This window comes from Suillus subaureus, assembly GCF_016647635.1.
Source record: "Suillus subaureus strain MN1 chromosome Unknown BJ212scaffold_1, whole genome shotgun sequence".
Classification (NCBI taxonomy): Eukaryota; Fungi; Basidiomycota; class Agaricomycetes; order Boletales; family Suillaceae; genus Suillus; species Suillus subaureus.
The window spans coordinates 2,516,820-2,531,785 of NW_024538557.1; the positions used below are offsets into that span (position 1 = coordinate 2,516,820).

At 47.3% G+C, this 14,966-nt stretch overlaps 5 protein-coding genes across 5 annotated transcripts; 4 read left to right on the plus strand and 1 right to left on the minus strand.

Annotated features, from left to right (window-relative positions):
* On the plus strand, nucleotides 1–759 carry BJ212DRAFT_62918 (transport protein particle complex subunit). Its single transcript, XM_041343692.1, has 5 exons — nucleotides 1–54; nucleotides 112–157; nucleotides 211–372; nucleotides 426–630; nucleotides 682–759. Exons 1-4 carry the CDS (start codon nucleotides 34–36, stop codon nucleotides 605–607), a joined length of 411 nt encoding a protein of 136 aa, XP_041200444.1. The 5' UTR covers nucleotides 1–33; the 3' UTR covers nucleotides 608–630; nucleotides 682–759.
* BJ212DRAFT_62933 (HORMA domain-containing protein) lies at nucleotides 760–4,308 on the plus strand. Its single transcript, XM_041343695.1, has 20 exons — nucleotides 760–1,049; nucleotides 1,100–1,176; nucleotides 1,225–1,256; nucleotides 1,311–1,462; nucleotides 1,520–1,585; nucleotides 1,633–1,652; nucleotides 1,710–1,740; nucleotides 1,794–1,946; nucleotides 2,002–2,053; nucleotides 2,107–2,281; nucleotides 2,334–2,733; nucleotides 2,784–3,018; nucleotides 3,072–3,217; nucleotides 3,271–3,326; nucleotides 3,384–3,392; nucleotides 3,446–3,589; nucleotides 3,638–3,702; nucleotides 3,758–3,808; nucleotides 3,862–4,082; nucleotides 4,139–4,308. Exons 1-20 carry the CDS (start codon nucleotides 861–863, stop codon nucleotides 4,205–4,207), a joined length of 2,343 nt encoding a protein of 780 aa, XP_041200445.1. The 5' UTR covers nucleotides 760–860; the 3' UTR covers nucleotides 4,208–4,308.
* A 1,547-nt stretch (nucleotides 4,309–5,855) lies between these two features.
* BJ212DRAFT_1257810 (WD40-repeat-containing domain protein) lies at nucleotides 5,856–9,113 on the plus strand (the record flags this gene model as incomplete). Its single annotated transcript, XM_041329893.1, has 18 exons — nucleotides 5,856–5,900; nucleotides 5,961–6,141; nucleotides 6,193–6,352; nucleotides 6,407–6,510; nucleotides 6,566–6,695; nucleotides 6,748–6,887; nucleotides 6,939–7,193; nucleotides 7,247–7,305; nucleotides 7,351–7,503; nucleotides 7,569–7,710; nucleotides 7,758–7,915; nucleotides 7,966–8,052; nucleotides 8,106–8,283; nucleotides 8,332–8,552; nucleotides 8,611–8,690; nucleotides 8,742–8,814; nucleotides 8,862–8,927; nucleotides 8,976–9,113. 18 exons carry the CDS (start codon nucleotides 5,856–5,858, stop codon nucleotides 9,111–9,113), a joined length of 2,370 nt encoding a protein of 789 aa, XP_041200446.1.
* Nucleotides 8,917–10,314, plus strand: BJ212DRAFT_63075 (phosphoglycerate mutase-like protein). The gene is made up of 4 exons (XM_041343699.1): nucleotides 8,917–8,927; nucleotides 8,976–9,566; nucleotides 9,641–9,709; nucleotides 9,764–10,314. Exons 2-4 carry the CDS (start codon nucleotides 9,375–9,377, stop codon nucleotides 10,196–10,198), a joined length of 696 nt encoding a protein of 231 aa, XP_041200447.1. The 5' UTR covers nucleotides 8,917–8,927; nucleotides 8,976–9,374; the 3' UTR covers nucleotides 10,199–10,314.
* Nucleotides 10,315–12,801: 2,487 nt separating this feature from the next.
* Nucleotides 12,802–14,592, minus strand: BJ212DRAFT_1443556 (oxidoreductase; the record flags this gene model as incomplete). The annotated part of the gene is made up of 9 exons (XM_041337848.1): nucleotides 12,802–12,845; nucleotides 12,982–13,161; nucleotides 13,211–13,387; nucleotides 13,446–13,500; nucleotides 13,549–13,917; nucleotides 13,949–13,964; nucleotides 14,011–14,222; nucleotides 14,276–14,400; nucleotides 14,451–14,592. 9 exons carry the CDS (start codon nucleotides 14,590–14,592, stop codon nucleotides 12,802–12,804), a joined length of 1,320 nt encoding a protein of 439 aa, XP_041200448.1.
* Between the last annotated feature and the right edge of the window lie 374 nt (nucleotides 14,593–14,966).

Genomic DNA, 14,966 nt, shown 5'->3' on the forward strand with positions numbered 1-14,966 from the left:
GCTACATACTTACTCCGAATCTACTTCGCGCCAATGGCAATCTTTAGCCTGTGGGTAAGTTTCTTTTCGTCAAGTAATTATTCAAACAATTGCTAAAGCATGGTGTAAAAGGTCATTAACAAAGCTGGTGGTTTAGTCTACCAGCGCAATTTCGCAGGTTGTTGAGAATGAATATGAGTTCAGCCTTGTCCATAACTGAGTCCTTCTCAGATGGCCTCGCTCAGCTCACATCAAACGAGTACTTAGTCCTCGCTGGCACTCTGCATGGCATTCACGCCATTACAAGCCGCTTATCCCCTGCTGGTTCAAGCTCAGGTGCACAGGTCATTGAAGGGGAGACATTTAAGATGACCATCTTGTTGACTGCGACAGGTGCTTGAACTGACGCACCTCACAGTCAGTTCCCTTACATTGATATTTTACAGGAACAAAATTCGTTCTTCTCACATCCTTAGCAGAGGCAACAGCGGATTCGGTTCTTCAGAGAGTATACGAGGCCTATGCAGACGCTGTCATGAAGAATCCATTTCACACTCCGGAGATGCCGATTCGCAGCGAGGGGTTTGACACACGAATTACGAGCCTTATCGGCACAGGACAACCATGATATTATAAAGCTTCGTATCAAACGTAAGTCCTACGTGTGTTTTCGATGTTGCAAGTCTGATGGCTTGGTGATAGCATCGTCTTTGACACCACGTTTGTAACACTGTCGACTCAAACCGCTGATCTGGAGAGTTCCTTGCCCTTCAAAGCTTCAATCACTGACATATTGTCCTCGACAATTGAATTGCAAGATTGTCGATAATGTTACAATTTACTACTTCACTAGCTAGTGAATCGTTCTCTCGATTCGTGTTATGAGTCACGTGATTATCTCACATGCGATACAAATACGCGTCGCGTCTTGCCAACGTCTTGCTTCATCTCTTTCCGTCTCCTGTCATCCAAGTAAAATCCAACGACTCTTTTTTAAAGGTTCTGAGACACTCAGACGCACTTTGACAACCATGCAGATGCAACGCGCAATAGTAAATACAGAAACTCAGGTATTAACTTTCCATCAGTTGTCGTCAACCTGGACTTGATTGTTCCTCAGACGATAAGCAACAAGCAGAGTTTGGAGTGTGTACAGATGTTGCTTAAAGCTGGTGTAGGATGTATAGCATACTTGAGGTGTGTTTACTGTAGCCTTCCCATTCCTATCTCACCTGTCAATTTCAGGGGTCTTCTACCGGCCGAGAACTTCGGTGAATGTGAGTATAGTTTACAAACAGCGGCCGATGAACACTAGTCAAAACTAAATGTAGATCGACTTTCGTCTAAAAACAATGGACGAGCCTCCTCTTCGTCTGGCTCTTTCTCTTCAGACGGAACTACCGAACTGAATATCAGTGGTGTCACGATCATGACCCTCAACCGAGGTTTTACCAATGAAGGGGATCGTATAATTGACTACCTGGTGTGCATATATGCATCCATTCTCTATGGTAGACGCGCATATATCCATGTTTCCCAGGAGAACGGCATATTTGAGGCCATAGACAAGCAATACCTTCGGAAGGTCATATTCGGCATTTACTTGGTGAGACTAGAGTACTTGTAAACTCTCTTTTCTGATGTTCAGCGTAGGATAGCAATGATCCTAACAAGTTCGTTGATTTTAGCCTTCAGTCATTGCTAGGTTATCTGACAGGTTACTCGCGCAGCATTGTGGAGGCTTATACCTTCAATTTCCATGTGAGTGACCAAGACTTGTATATACTGTACTAAATGGATGAGGGACGCAAAAGTATCACAAGTTGCCTGGAAGTTGCACCGCCATACCGATCATGACTCTTGGAGATCAATTGTCGAAGATGTCTCTTGCGCGCCCAGATCCTATTTCTGAGACCCTCAAGAAAGGGCAGATACCGACTCTTGGGGAGGTTAAAAGGAGTGTTAAGGTGCACTAATCCTCACTCAAATGGATGCATGTCGTTCTCAAGCGCTTTGTTTCAGGCAATGATGAAGTCGCTCATAACTACTATCAATCAGATGGAAAACCTTCCAAGTGCGTACCAATGTCTTTCCTTTGTCAAGTTCGACGGTAACTCTATCGCGCAGAAAATCGTTACGGAAATTTCAAGTTGTTCTTCAATGAAGATGCCCCTGACGATTACCAGCCCCCTCATTTTCAGGCGGCAGATGCCGAAGCTAACAAATGGTTCTTGACCACCCACGCGACGGGTGAAATACCAGAACGAACGAGTATCGGCCAAGTGAATGCAGGATGGCATGGGTAAGCCCCGAAAATTCCAGTGCATTCACTTAGATGCATCTTCTTTATTCAGCCTCGACATGAAAGTGGTTTCAGTATCGTCATACCTTCCTTCTATATCAGAAGACAACAATGCGCCATTCGCGGGTATCACGTCTCACACAGCCCCGAAGTTGACTCCAGTTGAAGAGGCAAGAATTAGAGTAGAGGACGCACAGTTGCAGAAGAAAGATGCGTTGGAGCGCAACATCGTCTGGAGCGTAGATGAAGACGAGGATGCTGAGGGTGAGATGGTAATTGACGAAGGCATTGTTTTGTCCAGGTTCGGTGGTGACATAGTCATGGCCCCCGTCGGTATACGCAGCGAAGATGGAGGGGTCCAACCATTCTCTCAAGTCAATGTTACTTCGTCGCGCGCTCATGCCCAGTATGGTGGTATGTCGGAGTCTACCCCGATACGTGTCGGAGACTTGGTTTGTCACTCAACAATTCTTTCTCTTACCCCACTGATGCATTGCGTTAGAACATTAGAAAGGCCGCTCATGACATCGAGGAAACACAGCAGATCCCGCCTACTCAGGAGATTGTCATGGGGTCACCGATACCTGCTCCTTCATCGAATAAGACCCCATCCTTGCCTGCTTCTGATGTTGCCTCCTCTGCCTCCGCTATCTCTACTCAAGAGGTTGATACCCAGTGCCTCCAGGATCTACTCGGGATGGGGAATGGTGTGTCCACTGCTGATTCAGAGATGTTGGGTGAGACATCTATCTAGCGTGTTGTACTGCATCGAGTGACTGATTTATTATAGATATGGAGACGCAGGTCCTCGAAGTGCCCGGACCATCCTGCAATTCAGGTATCACTGGTCCACAGATCCCTCGTCGTAACAAACGTTCCAAGGGCTCCGAGCGGTTGATAGATGAAACCCAACTTGACTGTGACTGTGGGATATCGGTGCGTACACAGTGAATTGGAAAGAAACACAAGTCAATTCACCCTTTTGGAAGATTGACGATGCTTCTCTGCTTTGTGAGGGCGGTTGCAACCGTTGGTTCCACGTCTGGTACGCATTTTCGTCCCCCGTACAAATCAAGCCCCCTGACAAAGACCGGTTGACTAGGTGCATGGGGTGCGCGATCATCTCCTTTCTGACTGCGTAATATTTCGTTAAATATGGCTTAGATATCACAGTGCACGAGATAAGCGTCTCCCTTCTCAATTTATGTGCTTTGATTGTCGTCTCCGCGGCTCCCACGAGTGGGACATTATTACGGGGAAGATTCATGCTGATATGATCGCCCGATACAAAGACCTAGCCCTCTTCAGGTACGCAGTGGCTTGTTCCTCGCGTTAAAATTACTTACTTTTTTTCAGGAGGGCTATCAAAATTTATGAGGTGTATCAGCCATCTTCGGCGTTGTTATTCAGGGAGCACACTGGTCGGTTCAATTTTGATCTTGTCCCTCATTGTTCCAATTTTATGTATTATTGAAGGGTGCGATACTGCCCTAGTTGGTCAGCTTCTGACGAGGCTAGAAGAGGAAGGTGGGTGTATGATCAGTATGCGCCAGGTTTTTTCAACGCAAATGCCTTTCTAGGCTTTATTGCGGTTGAAAGCATCGTCTCTGATGAATTAGGCATTGGTGTTACCCGCTCCTACGCGAAAAAGGGCAAGAAAGGCGTGAAAACCAAAAAGCAGAAGGAGCTTCAAAAAACCAAATATGTCTTCCTCTCCAAGGCGAAACGATCCAAGGCCTACGCTGATTACTTCAACCCACTTACCGAGGTCGAGAATCGCCTCATGGGCCTATCTGATACGGTTAGAGATATAAATCTTCTCGTGTTACGTTAGTTAATACAAGTCAACATTACTAGGCGCGATGTAAATCTAAAGCAGGTACAAATCTCAGCGGCGTAGGATCATCATTGTCTCATGCAACCTAACTGATTATATGCTGACACCCACACATAGTTCGACTGAAAATGTAGATTCCAACTTGACGTCCTGAGGTTACGGCGCGGGCAGGTCCTTCTGATGACGAATCTCAAACCCAAGAAGCGACTCAGAATATCCTCACGCTAGCAGTTGCCCATCAAGCCGAAAAGCGCAAGGCTGCAACGGATTTGGTGCACCGCGGGAAACGAGTCAAAATATCAATCGGCTCAGGCGTTGATCTTTGCGACTGAAACTTTCCATGAAGACGTTTGGCAATGCTGTATTGTGGTCAGTGCTCGCTCCAAGGAAGAACTGTTTACAAAATCCTGTATGTCGATGTGCCGCTCCATGTTTCCCCGAGCTAGCCTTGCCGTGTACTCCACTCTCTGGAAATTCTAGTATCATTCGATAAATTTGTCCGCGTTCATTGGTTCCCCGTGCGAGTTTTGTAAGTTGCTAACAGCAGCGCAACGTATTTCGTGCCCCTTGATTTCAGTCATTTTAACATCCATGCTGCCGTGTCTCCGGCATTCAGGCCGTTACCAAAGGGCACCCGGAAAGTTCAGACAGCCGCAGAATTTTCAGCGGTACTCACTGTCCGACAAAGTTAAGCTTCGAGGGCACAAAGCAAGTATAGCTTCTTTCAAGTTTTGATGCCAAGTCAGTCAGATATAGTTTCAGGGTAAATATACGATGGCTGTGAAATCCAGACGCCGCAGGTTATGCCCCCTGCCTGGATCTTCGATCTATTCGCGCATGCCACGGTGAACGGGTCGAAGTTGTATCAGCGCATGGTCTTCTCCTTCCTATCTCGTTCACGACACCCCAGTTTGCTGTTACGTTGAACTCACGGTTGGCCATCTTGTGTTTCGGTGAGGTAATACCGTCTCGGGGAAACTCTGAATCCTGCAGCACCTCCTGTAGGTTGGATATATAAATTCAAGCAATTTGGTTTTGCTACAAACTTGTCAGACTACGACAGGTGCAGCGGATGCTAACACACCTTGGCTCGGACACCAGTGATCGATCGACGTCTAATTTCATATTTGGCCCAGCGTCTGTATCCAGGATAAATCAATAAGGCCTGCCCTAAATTTGATAAGTAATAAATAATACGAAATCTGTTAGTACCCTTTTTTCATCCCCTCACGATTTGGCAATTCGTCGTACTTACCCAAGTTTACAGTCGACGGTCTGCATCGGGAGGCCCTCGCAGGAGATGAAGTAATGGTGCATGGCATAGTTTACACCTCCGTATCTCCCTGCTGTCGATTTCACGACTGTGGGGCTCGTTAGTGTGGTGCACATTATAGTTATCGATACATGCATGTCTCATACTGGCAAATGTGACATCCGTGGGCAATGGTTTCTTACGTTCACAAGTATGGTCTAGCCTGGTCCTTTGATTAACGCTGTGTGCGGTGCTCGGTTTAGCTACATGGGTATACAATCCAATCTGTCTTGCTTATGTGAATTGAAAGTCCAGGTACACGTTGCGATACCGTGACCGTGGTTATATTTCGACTGTTCTGATTTTAACCCTTCATTTCATTGACGTGATTGCCCGCTTTTCCTCGAGTAATCTTATCCTTCAACTGTGGTCTCTCGTCCAGTATCTACGTTATTTGATTCCGCGCAGCTGCTGAAGGACCTCCGATGCCTTACAAGCTATCAGCCACACTATCAGCTCATTCCTCAGATGTAGGTTCCTCCAATCCACCAATTCTTGCAAAGGAATTGATCTGATTGTAATTTTCATAGGTTCGTGCAGTAGCTTCACCAACAGAAAGTATCATCCTTTCAGCATCGCGAGATTCCACCGCGATCTCCTGGAAACGACCATCGCCAACTGTCCCCTTCACTCCTTCATCTATCCTGCGAGCTGGGTCAAAATTTGTCAATGCTGTACAATATATCTCCCCGTCGCCTGAAGCGCCGCAAGGTAGGCTTGCCTGTGGTTAGCATCGTCTCACGTAGCATTGACCCAAGGTAGGATACGCTGTTGTTGGAGGGCAGGATACGGTCGTCAATATTTTTGCCTTGGGTCCAGCACAGAAAGAGGACCCTGAATATTCGCTGGTGGGACACACCGATAATGTCTGTGCTCTTAATATCAGCCAATCTGGCACCATCATCTCTGGGTCATGGGACAAGTAAGAATCTTCCATTGCTCACCAAGTGTGCTGTTCTAATATTGAACACAACAGAACCGCCAAAGTCTGGAAACAATTCCAGCTGGCGTATGATCTGAAGGGGCATCAGCAAGCAGTTTGGGGAGTCCTTGCCATTGATGACGAACAATTCTTGACCGGTGCGTGAGGCCATTCGCCGTCTAGCAGGTCAGTGACGGATACGTTTTCAATCAGCTTCGGCGGATAAAACCATCAAGTACTGGGTTCAACACAAGATGATGCGAACTTATGAGGGCCATAAGGACGCGGTTCGTGGCTTGACCCTAATACCTGACATAGGCTTTGCCTCATGTTCCAACGATAGGTAAGTTATTCTCACTATTTTTGGACGAAATGGGGTAGCTGATTGGGACTAGTGAAATTAAGGTGTGGACAATGCAGGGCGATGTGGTCTACACGCTATCTGGACACACTTCGTTTGTGTACAGTCTATCCGTTCTTCCGAATGGAGGAATAGTATCAGGCGGCGAAGATCGCTCTGTGAGGGTGTGGCAAGGTGCGTTATTGAACTGTGTCCAACCCCATGGCATTCACACACAAATATCAGACGGTGAATGTGTGCAAATGATTGTTCATCCGGCGATTTCTGTTTGGGCTGTATCCACGATGCCCAACGGAGATATTGTCAGCGGCTGTAGCGATGGTATTGTTCGAGTGTTTAGCGAATCTCAAGATCGTTGGGCCAGCGCAGCGGAGCTGAAGGAATTCGAAGATCATATCGCAAGCCAGGCTCTTCCGTCGCAACAAGTGGGCGATGTCAAGAAAGCTGATCTTCCTGGTCCAGATGCATTGCTCCATCCAGGTTGGCGGTCACTATTCACATGGATTTTGTGGGGTTGAATTAAAATTGCGTAGGTAAGAAACCTGGAGAAGTGAAAATGATAAAAAATGGCGACACCGTTGAGGCGCATCAGGTGAGCACTTGTAAATCAGCGAGATGATCATCTAAGCTAGTGTAGTGGGATAGTGCAACGTCAAACTGGCAAAAAATTGGCGATGTTGTAGATGCCGTCGGCTCTGGAAGGAAGCAGCTTTTCAATGGCAAGGAATATGACTACGTGTTTGACGTCGATGTGCAGGAAGGCGCACCTCCATTGAAACTCCCATTCAACGTGTCCGGCAAGTATCTCATACTCTCGTGCTGTGGACATAATTGATGTTTGTCTTCATTGCAGAGAACCCATATGTGGCTGCTCAACGCTTTTTGGAACAGAATGATTTGTCAACGAACTACATCGACGAAGTTGTTAAGTTCATAGAAAAGAATACCTCGGGAGTCAATTTAGGCGCCAGCAATGAATACGTTGATCCGTACACCGGTAGGCATTGATGTTTAGTAGTACGACATGTACTAGATTGCCATCAGGAGCATCAAGATATCAGGCTGCCGGTACCTCAGCCGTGCCAGCCCCGTCTACGGCTTACATGGACCCTTTTACGGGTGCAGCTCGGTACAGTGGTGCTCCTATCCCTACACCTCCAGTTCCTTCGGTGTCGCCTTCAGCACCGAAAATCATACCCTATGTAAGGTTTTTCTACACAGCGATAGCTGAGCTCAATGCCGACCCCTGCAGGCCAAGTTTGTCTCTTTCAAACAAGTTAATGTATCAGCAATGCAAGCAAAGTTGTACCAATTTGACGAAGCACTACGCAACGAAATTGTACGCACGCGATTGAGCTGCATTGAACAACCTTCTAAATCCAGACATGCCAGTCCACCGCAACCCTTGCAATGTACCCCGAAGAGTTGGAGACCATTGAAGAAGCCTTCGCTTATCTTTCCCAAGTCACTTCGACAACTTCCAAACCCTCTCTTCCACCTCTCAGTGGCACTCACGCAGGTGCTATTATACAGATTCTAGAGCGATGGCCGGCGTCCCAGAGATTCCCTAGTAAGCATCCCATCATGCCGATTTCATCATTTTACTAACTACTCTAAGTGATGGACCTAAGCAGATTGGTAGTTGCATATTGCGCGGATACCTCTGCCCCCGGTGGACGAGAACAATTTCTTGCATCCTTGTTCAAGGCATCTGATTGGACTGAAGTCCGATCACATGGGAAGGCTATGTCGAAGGCTCAAGAAACGAATATTTTGTTACTATTTCGCACAGTAGCTAATTGTTTTCAAGAGGGAAGTCCTGTGGAAGAAGGGCAGTGGGTCGCACAGGCGGGTGACTTCATTTTTCGGTCAAAGTGGTGGTTCTCACGGGAAACAGGTTTTCGAAGCGCTCAGACATACACCTTACGAACTTCTGACAAAGGTTCAGCGCGTGGCTTTGGCGACCATCCTTTTCAAGTATGACTTCACTGTACCGCATCAGGGGAAAAAAACTAAATGTTGAAACAGTTTCTCCTGTGCCTACCTGACAACGTCCGTCGCTAGAGAGGTGGTAAACCAACACATTGGATTAGTCCTTCAGGTACTTATCAGAAGCATGTTCTCGTCCATCAACTAAGCAGCTCCTAGTTGCTACGTTCAAATACAGATGACGCAGAGGTTACCTATCGCACCCTGGTTGCTTTGGGGAACGTGGTAAGCGTCCTCCCATTTCGTTTCAAGACTGTTTGCTCATCAATCAAGGTTTATGCCGGGAACATGCGCGGCATTTCACTAGATTCTGCACAATCTGCAGAATTGCAAACAGTAATGTCAGCTCTCCCAACATTCCCTGACGATAGAATCAGGAATGTGGTCAGCGAGATCAAGGCACTGCTTTGATTAACTGGCTTTTCTTGGGCGTGCTTGACGGATACGTTATACAAATACACCTCCTCGCGTGACTTAGGGGTCTAGACATCGCGGCATGGAATGGATAACTGATCTTTGGGGCGGATTGTGGTGGTTCATGGACTGATTAAATGATGTCCAGTCCACTGTTACCTTCATTGTACAAAGGTAGTCAACTAACCAGCACTTTTAAAGTGATCAGACCAAACCTAATAATAGATCTAAGTCCTCAGTCAGTTCTTCGTTAGCTCCATGACTATCCTTGCTCGGGTGTTTGTTGTGAGACACGGAGAGACGGACTCAAATTGCAACAGAATCGCACAGGGTCAGCTAGATACACAGCTCAATGCCACTGGTCTTGCACAAGCTGCGATGACTGCGGAGGCGCTCAAATCTGTCTCCTTCGACAAAGCTTTTACGAGTGATCTCCAGCGAGCTTCCAAGGTGAGACCGAACTTTTGAAACTATGCAATACTTACAGTACTCACTGATAACACTCAATAACTCATATGTCGTAGACTGCCGAGAGGATTCTCCATGGTCACACTGGCATCGAGCTGGTCCAAGACAGCGCGTTACGAGAAAGGGTGAGTGTCGAATTTAACTTCAAACTATTGAAAAGTTGGTCATCTGCTGGACAGTTTATGGGCGAGATGCAAGGCAAGAAGGGGCCAGTCGACATGAAAGGATTGAATGGCTTGTCCTCGATAGAGACAGACGACGCTTTTGTTCAACGTTGTATCACTTGGTATAATCGGGTGATAGTACTGACCGTCTCCGTCACCAAACCTGATGTCCCAGAGGGCCAATGTCAGAATATACTCGTATTATCGCACGGGGCGTTTATAACTACGCTCTTTCGTATCATGATCTCTACCAACTATGTTACGTGTCCTGCAGAGATGAAGCTTAGAGGCCTTCCTACATTAGGCAATGCCAGTATATCCATAGTAGAATACAGGACAATTCCAAGAGGGAAGCATAGAGAGGTGGAAGGTGACATATTGAAGTACGGGGATATTTCCCACTTGTGTGGACTGCGTGTCATGGAAGAAAATGCAGATGTAGAAGCCTAGTTAACGCCTTTGCCAATTGAACACTCATCTTGTTACCATCGCACACATTATCAGGGACAATAACATTAAGAGAAAAAGGAAGATCCCGCTATGAAGACAGTCGCAAGATCAACGGTAGAGCAAACATACACAACGTCCAACGCACCTAGTAATCCACCTCATGTCTTTCGCTGCTACTTGTTCTCTTTCTCGCCTTGATTTGTCGATGTATACGAGTGTAACAATTATGGTGTCCAGAAGCTCAGGCTGATCATCTATGTCCAAGATATGTTCAAGCTCGTGATCAATGTGGTTGTTAATGTCAGTGCTGTCATCACAATAACCCAGGTTGGACTTCGGCAGGTTGATATCAAGAAAGCCACATCGGGGGCGTCTCCCAGGAAGAACACCTAAACTGTATCGATGATATTGAGCACTTTAGCTCACACGAAGGTAGATGGATGTGGAATACAGTCTAAGGGCTTCAGGGTCTTGTGAAGTCGGCGAACCATGACAAGGGAGTCGTGCATTTCTCACCAACACTTCTGCTGGATAGCAACACTGTTCCCTACGTACTAGTTCTTGGCAGAAAGGCAGCTATTTCCTGCAGTGGGTCGTGTTGGACGTGCAACAGCGACAGTGTATCCCTTTTCTCTGTTTGTTATTACGGACTTCTCCGAGGCTACAGAAATACTTGTGGTTGTATGTTCCGCCATGCTCGCTTCCCACACGGAGTATGTTGGTGGATGACTTCCCGCAGCGTTTGATATGCGTTCCAAACCTTATATGCCGAGCGTTAAGCAATTTCAAACTCCGTACGTGAAACGCACCCCCTTCCAGTTTCAGATCGTCGTTCTAAACGACATTTCAATGTCCGCGACGATCGTTTAGTGCGTACCAGGTCTGTGCGTTATGCATGCGCCATGCGTGCCCCTCACCATGCAACAAGTTCATATTCTGGGGGATAACGCGGCGAGGATAAGAAACGACTCAGCAACCCTTGTGATATTTTCTGTATGTCCAAGTCTCCCAGATCCTCTCCCTTATGCTAATCGACGTTCGTTTCAGGTGCACGCTGCATTCTGCACCATGTGCAAATGTCACTTGAGCTGCTGGTTCACGCAAGAGGTCCATTTTTCCGTATCTTTGGATGTAGATGTTGCACTTTGTTATATAATGTGTGCATCTACATTCAATATATGTAGTACTACTGGTCTCTCACAAAGTCTCGAACTTTTCGTCATGCAGCCTGCCGGTCAACCCTTCGCATTTCCCTCACTTCCGCCTAGTTTCGGCATGTTACCATCAGGCCCTTATCCAGTGACCTAGGCCACACCTCGTGCTCTGAAGAGGAAGGAAGGCTGCTCGCGCTCTAAGATGGATGATGCTGCTATGTGCTACGTGTCGTGCTATGTGTCTATGTGCGCTGGACCTCGGAAACCCACAAGACCCTGGCACTCCTCTGCCTGCTCCTCCTGTCCGCTACTCCCGTCCCACCGGCAACCCCCGGTGCACCAGCTCCTTTTTTGCCCACTCAGCCCTATAGTATGCCACCAAGTATCTTGTTCAGCTCCGACAAATATCAGGACACCAACAGTTATGATGTGCCCCCTCCGTAATTCATCATCATCGTCCTCATCTTCATCAGCCAGAGCAAGGGAAAGCAGGCTTTCATCAGTCATGTCATATGCTATGTTTAAGGTTTAGTAAGTAGGATTAGATCATGAATTTTATTTGACTTGTGTCTACGGTTTGGAACGAGTTTCTAGATATATATTCCACTTGGCAGAACCTCCGAATTTTAAGGTTTAGAATGGAATCTAGAATTCTAAATGTTGCGGGAAGTCATCCAATATTAAACTTTATATATTCACCTGGATAACGTTGCTTGGGCGACAAAATATTATTTTATCAGGCTGGACGAATGCTCAATGTATCAACCTGGGACAACAAGACAGGAATACCCCGGGGTCACTGTGCAGCTGTGCGTTGTCGATGGTGGCAAACTATGATGAGTGACGCCTTCAACTGTCTACCGCCGACATCATGATGTCGGGTACATTTCTTCAAGCATGACGATTCACGATTGGAATTGTATCCAACTTTCACCCAATATACAGCTATGGGATGCTCATGAGCTGCTTGACCAGCCATTCATGCAGAAGGAGCGCAGACATCTTACTTGCCCTCCGATAGGTTGGATCAGCGTATTTGAAGCTGTTTATTTGCCTCGCTCTTGATGGTTGAAAACATATGAGCCCCCGGCTCGGATCTTGCAGTACCATCTGCTTTCACTACCATGCTTTAAGGCGACACTGCGCAACAGGAAAACAATGACTCCTGTCGCTATCATCATCCTTGACTTCAATATTCTCGCGCTCGACTATTCAGCCTTTCCTTGCCCACACAATCACTATAGGTCGATACTGCAAAGTATTTGGTACAGTCGGGTAACAGACAGGGGGACAAACAGGATGCCACCAGCTTGGCAAATGACGAATGACGTTGGCAGAAACCCGTGTCTCACTCCCGCTTGCCATCATCACCTCACCTCATTGCTGGGGCTCGGCCTGTGCCCCCATCGTCGATGATCGTGATTCATAACGTTTTCTTCTTCTACTCCTTTAGCAAGCACATTGTTCTGACTTGATCTGCATTGCGTGTAGGACTGTGAAGTGGGTTGGTAGATGCAAATGCTGACAATAGTAGCGCCACCTCAGAGAATCTACTTCTACACATCTAAATTATATTACCGACCAGCGGAGTGGAGAGGACGGTCTACATCGACGACTTCACCAACGTACGTGTGCCTACTCCGTAGTCTACCTTGACCAACAATTCATCCCGTTTACCTGTCAGGTCATTCACATCGCTAAATCCACACAGACCCATCGTAATGTGCAAATCACAGATGCTTTGCATCAAGATTTGCTCTACCCCTGCTTGGCCGGCTATTGCAAGCCCATAAACAATCGGTCGGGCAACTAAAGAAAAATTGTAAGATGGGAACAAAAAGAGCGGTGGATAACACACTTAAAACACCCTGTGCTCCGATTGCAAGCGCCTTGATTATGTCGCTTCCTGTCCGAATTCCAGAATCGAATAGGACAGTTAGTCTGCCCGATTTTTGCGCGTCAAGAACTTTCTGTGAGCGCATGATCATATCGAGCGCATCCAGTGAGCCTATTGCGCCATCTATCTGACGACCCCCTAGATTTCTCGATTCAGCACCGGCGGACAAACAGAAAATGTCGACAGCGATACTTACCGTGATTAGAGACGACAATCCCGTCGATGCCCATGTCGATCGCCTTCTCCGCGTCCTGGTGAGGCTGTCAGCGATAGCTCGTGACAACTCCGGGTGAGCGCACGTTGACGGCTTGTATTCCCTTGAGCACGATGGGACCATCCCAATTGTCCTTGACGAATTGAAGGTCGTCCCATGTTCTAAAAATCCCAGATCCTGTCTCGGCAAGCCACTGGCTCGCAAGGAACATCGATTGTTTCGTTTCTTCGTCACCTGCCGCTGCTTTCTTTCTGATGTCTTCTTGATCAAATGGAAATTTTGGATGCTCATGTCGGGCAGTGAGTCCATAGCGTTTCATGAACACCGGGTCCGCCATACCCTGTTGGACGCCGAATCCATGTCCCGCAGGGCTGTATCCGATGCGATGGTCATGTGTTCGCCATCCGATAATCATCGTGTCAACCGTGATAACGAGAGCAGTATACCCATTTTCCTTCGCGCGTTTGAGAACAGGACAATGCCACATCGGAAGAACGAGGCCTGTAATATGGTAAGGTATCGCCATATGGCACGAGATGGCACTCACCAGTAAAACTGATACCATCGTTGGCCGTTCGGTCCATTGGCTTCCGCCACATCCTCAAGGGATCGCGACGAAGAAGAACTGAGGATCATCGGTACACCGACTGCCGCAGCTGCACGAGCTGTCGCAAGCTCTCCGTCAGCATGCACCAGACCTTGTTTGCCGACTGGTCCTACGAATATTGGTGAAGAGACTTTCATACCCAAAATTGTCGTCTGACGGAAGGGATTAGGCGGCCCTTGGTAACTATCATTTCCAGCGCGCTTGCCTCAACATTGCGCGATGTGACATTTTTTAACACGCGCGGGACGAGCTTCCACCTTTCAAATGCCTTCCTATTGGCATCGTCGGTCGAGCAGGTACCTGCACTCTTCAGCGTGTACAGGTATGCGGCTATCAAACTTGTTCAGCTTCAGCTCTACCATCCGAATGCCGCAGCATACTAGAATTGTCCTTCATAACCTCGCGGGCTTTATCCTCGATTTCCTGGACATCGACCGTGCCGAGCACTGGCCCCTTGCCTGAACTATAAATCTGCGACAACCAGGATATCCATTTGTTGGGTGGTGGAGGTTGAGCTGCCATAGATATTGTTGGTCAACTGTGAGTTCCACCTGCTGCTAACAAAGGTTATTGCTGGAAAATTCTGTTGTGCAAGCTACATATATTCGAGTCTGATTGCGTGGCATGTCATTTCCGACGATAACGCCCAGCAACCAAATGCCAAACTGGCTCTTGGCGTGCACTGGCTCATTACGGATATAGAGATATGGTAAATCAAATATTTAGATATCCGGATTGGGGTTTGAGAGCCAAAAATCTGATAGGTCCGTGACGTCCGTCTGTCATAGTCAAGTTCTGTCGAGCCCGTTACATCTTACTAGTCCTTTTACAACATATTTGAGCAATGCAGTGACCATGCGACCTTGGTGTAACGATATCCATACCCCTTTCTAGGC

Excerpts from the sequence above, each read along its gene's own strand:
- BJ212DRAFT_62918 (XM_041343692.1), top strand. The coding sequence starts at position 34 with ATGGCAATCTTTAGCCTGTGG. Across the intron at positions 55-111 it reads TGGCAATCTTTAGCCTGTGG|GTCATTAACAAAGCTGGTGG; the intron begins GTAAGTTTCTTT and ends ATGGTGTAAAAG. Across the intron at positions 373-425 it reads CATCTTGTTGACTGCGACAG|GAACAAAATTCGTTCTTCTC; the intron begins GTGCTTGAACTG and ends GATATTTTACAG.
- BJ212DRAFT_62933 (XM_041343695.1), top strand. The coding sequence starts at position 861 with ATGAGTCACGTGATTATCTCACATGCGATACAAATACGCGTCGCGTCT. Across the intron at positions 1,463-1,519 it reads ATCGTATAATTGACTACCTG|GAGAACGGCATATTTGAGGC; the intron begins GTGTGCATATAT and ends CATGTTTCCCAG. Across the intron at positions 1,653-1,709 it reads GATAGCAATGATCCTAACAA|CATTGTGGAGGCTTATACCT; the intron begins GTTCGTTGATTT and ends TTACTCGCGCAG.
- BJ212DRAFT_63075 (XM_041343699.1), top strand. The coding sequence starts at position 9,375 with ATGACTATCCTTGCTCGGGTGTTTGTTGTGAGACACGGAGAGACGGAC. Across the intron at positions 9,567-9,640 it reads ATCTCCAGCGAGCTTCCAAG|ACTGCCGAGAGGATTCTCCA; the intron begins GTGAGACCGAAC and ends CATATGTCGTAG. Across the intron at positions 9,710-9,763 it reads ACAGCGCGTTACGAGAAAGG|TTTATGGGCGAGATGCAAGG; the intron begins GTGAGTGTCGAA and ends TCTGCTGGACAG.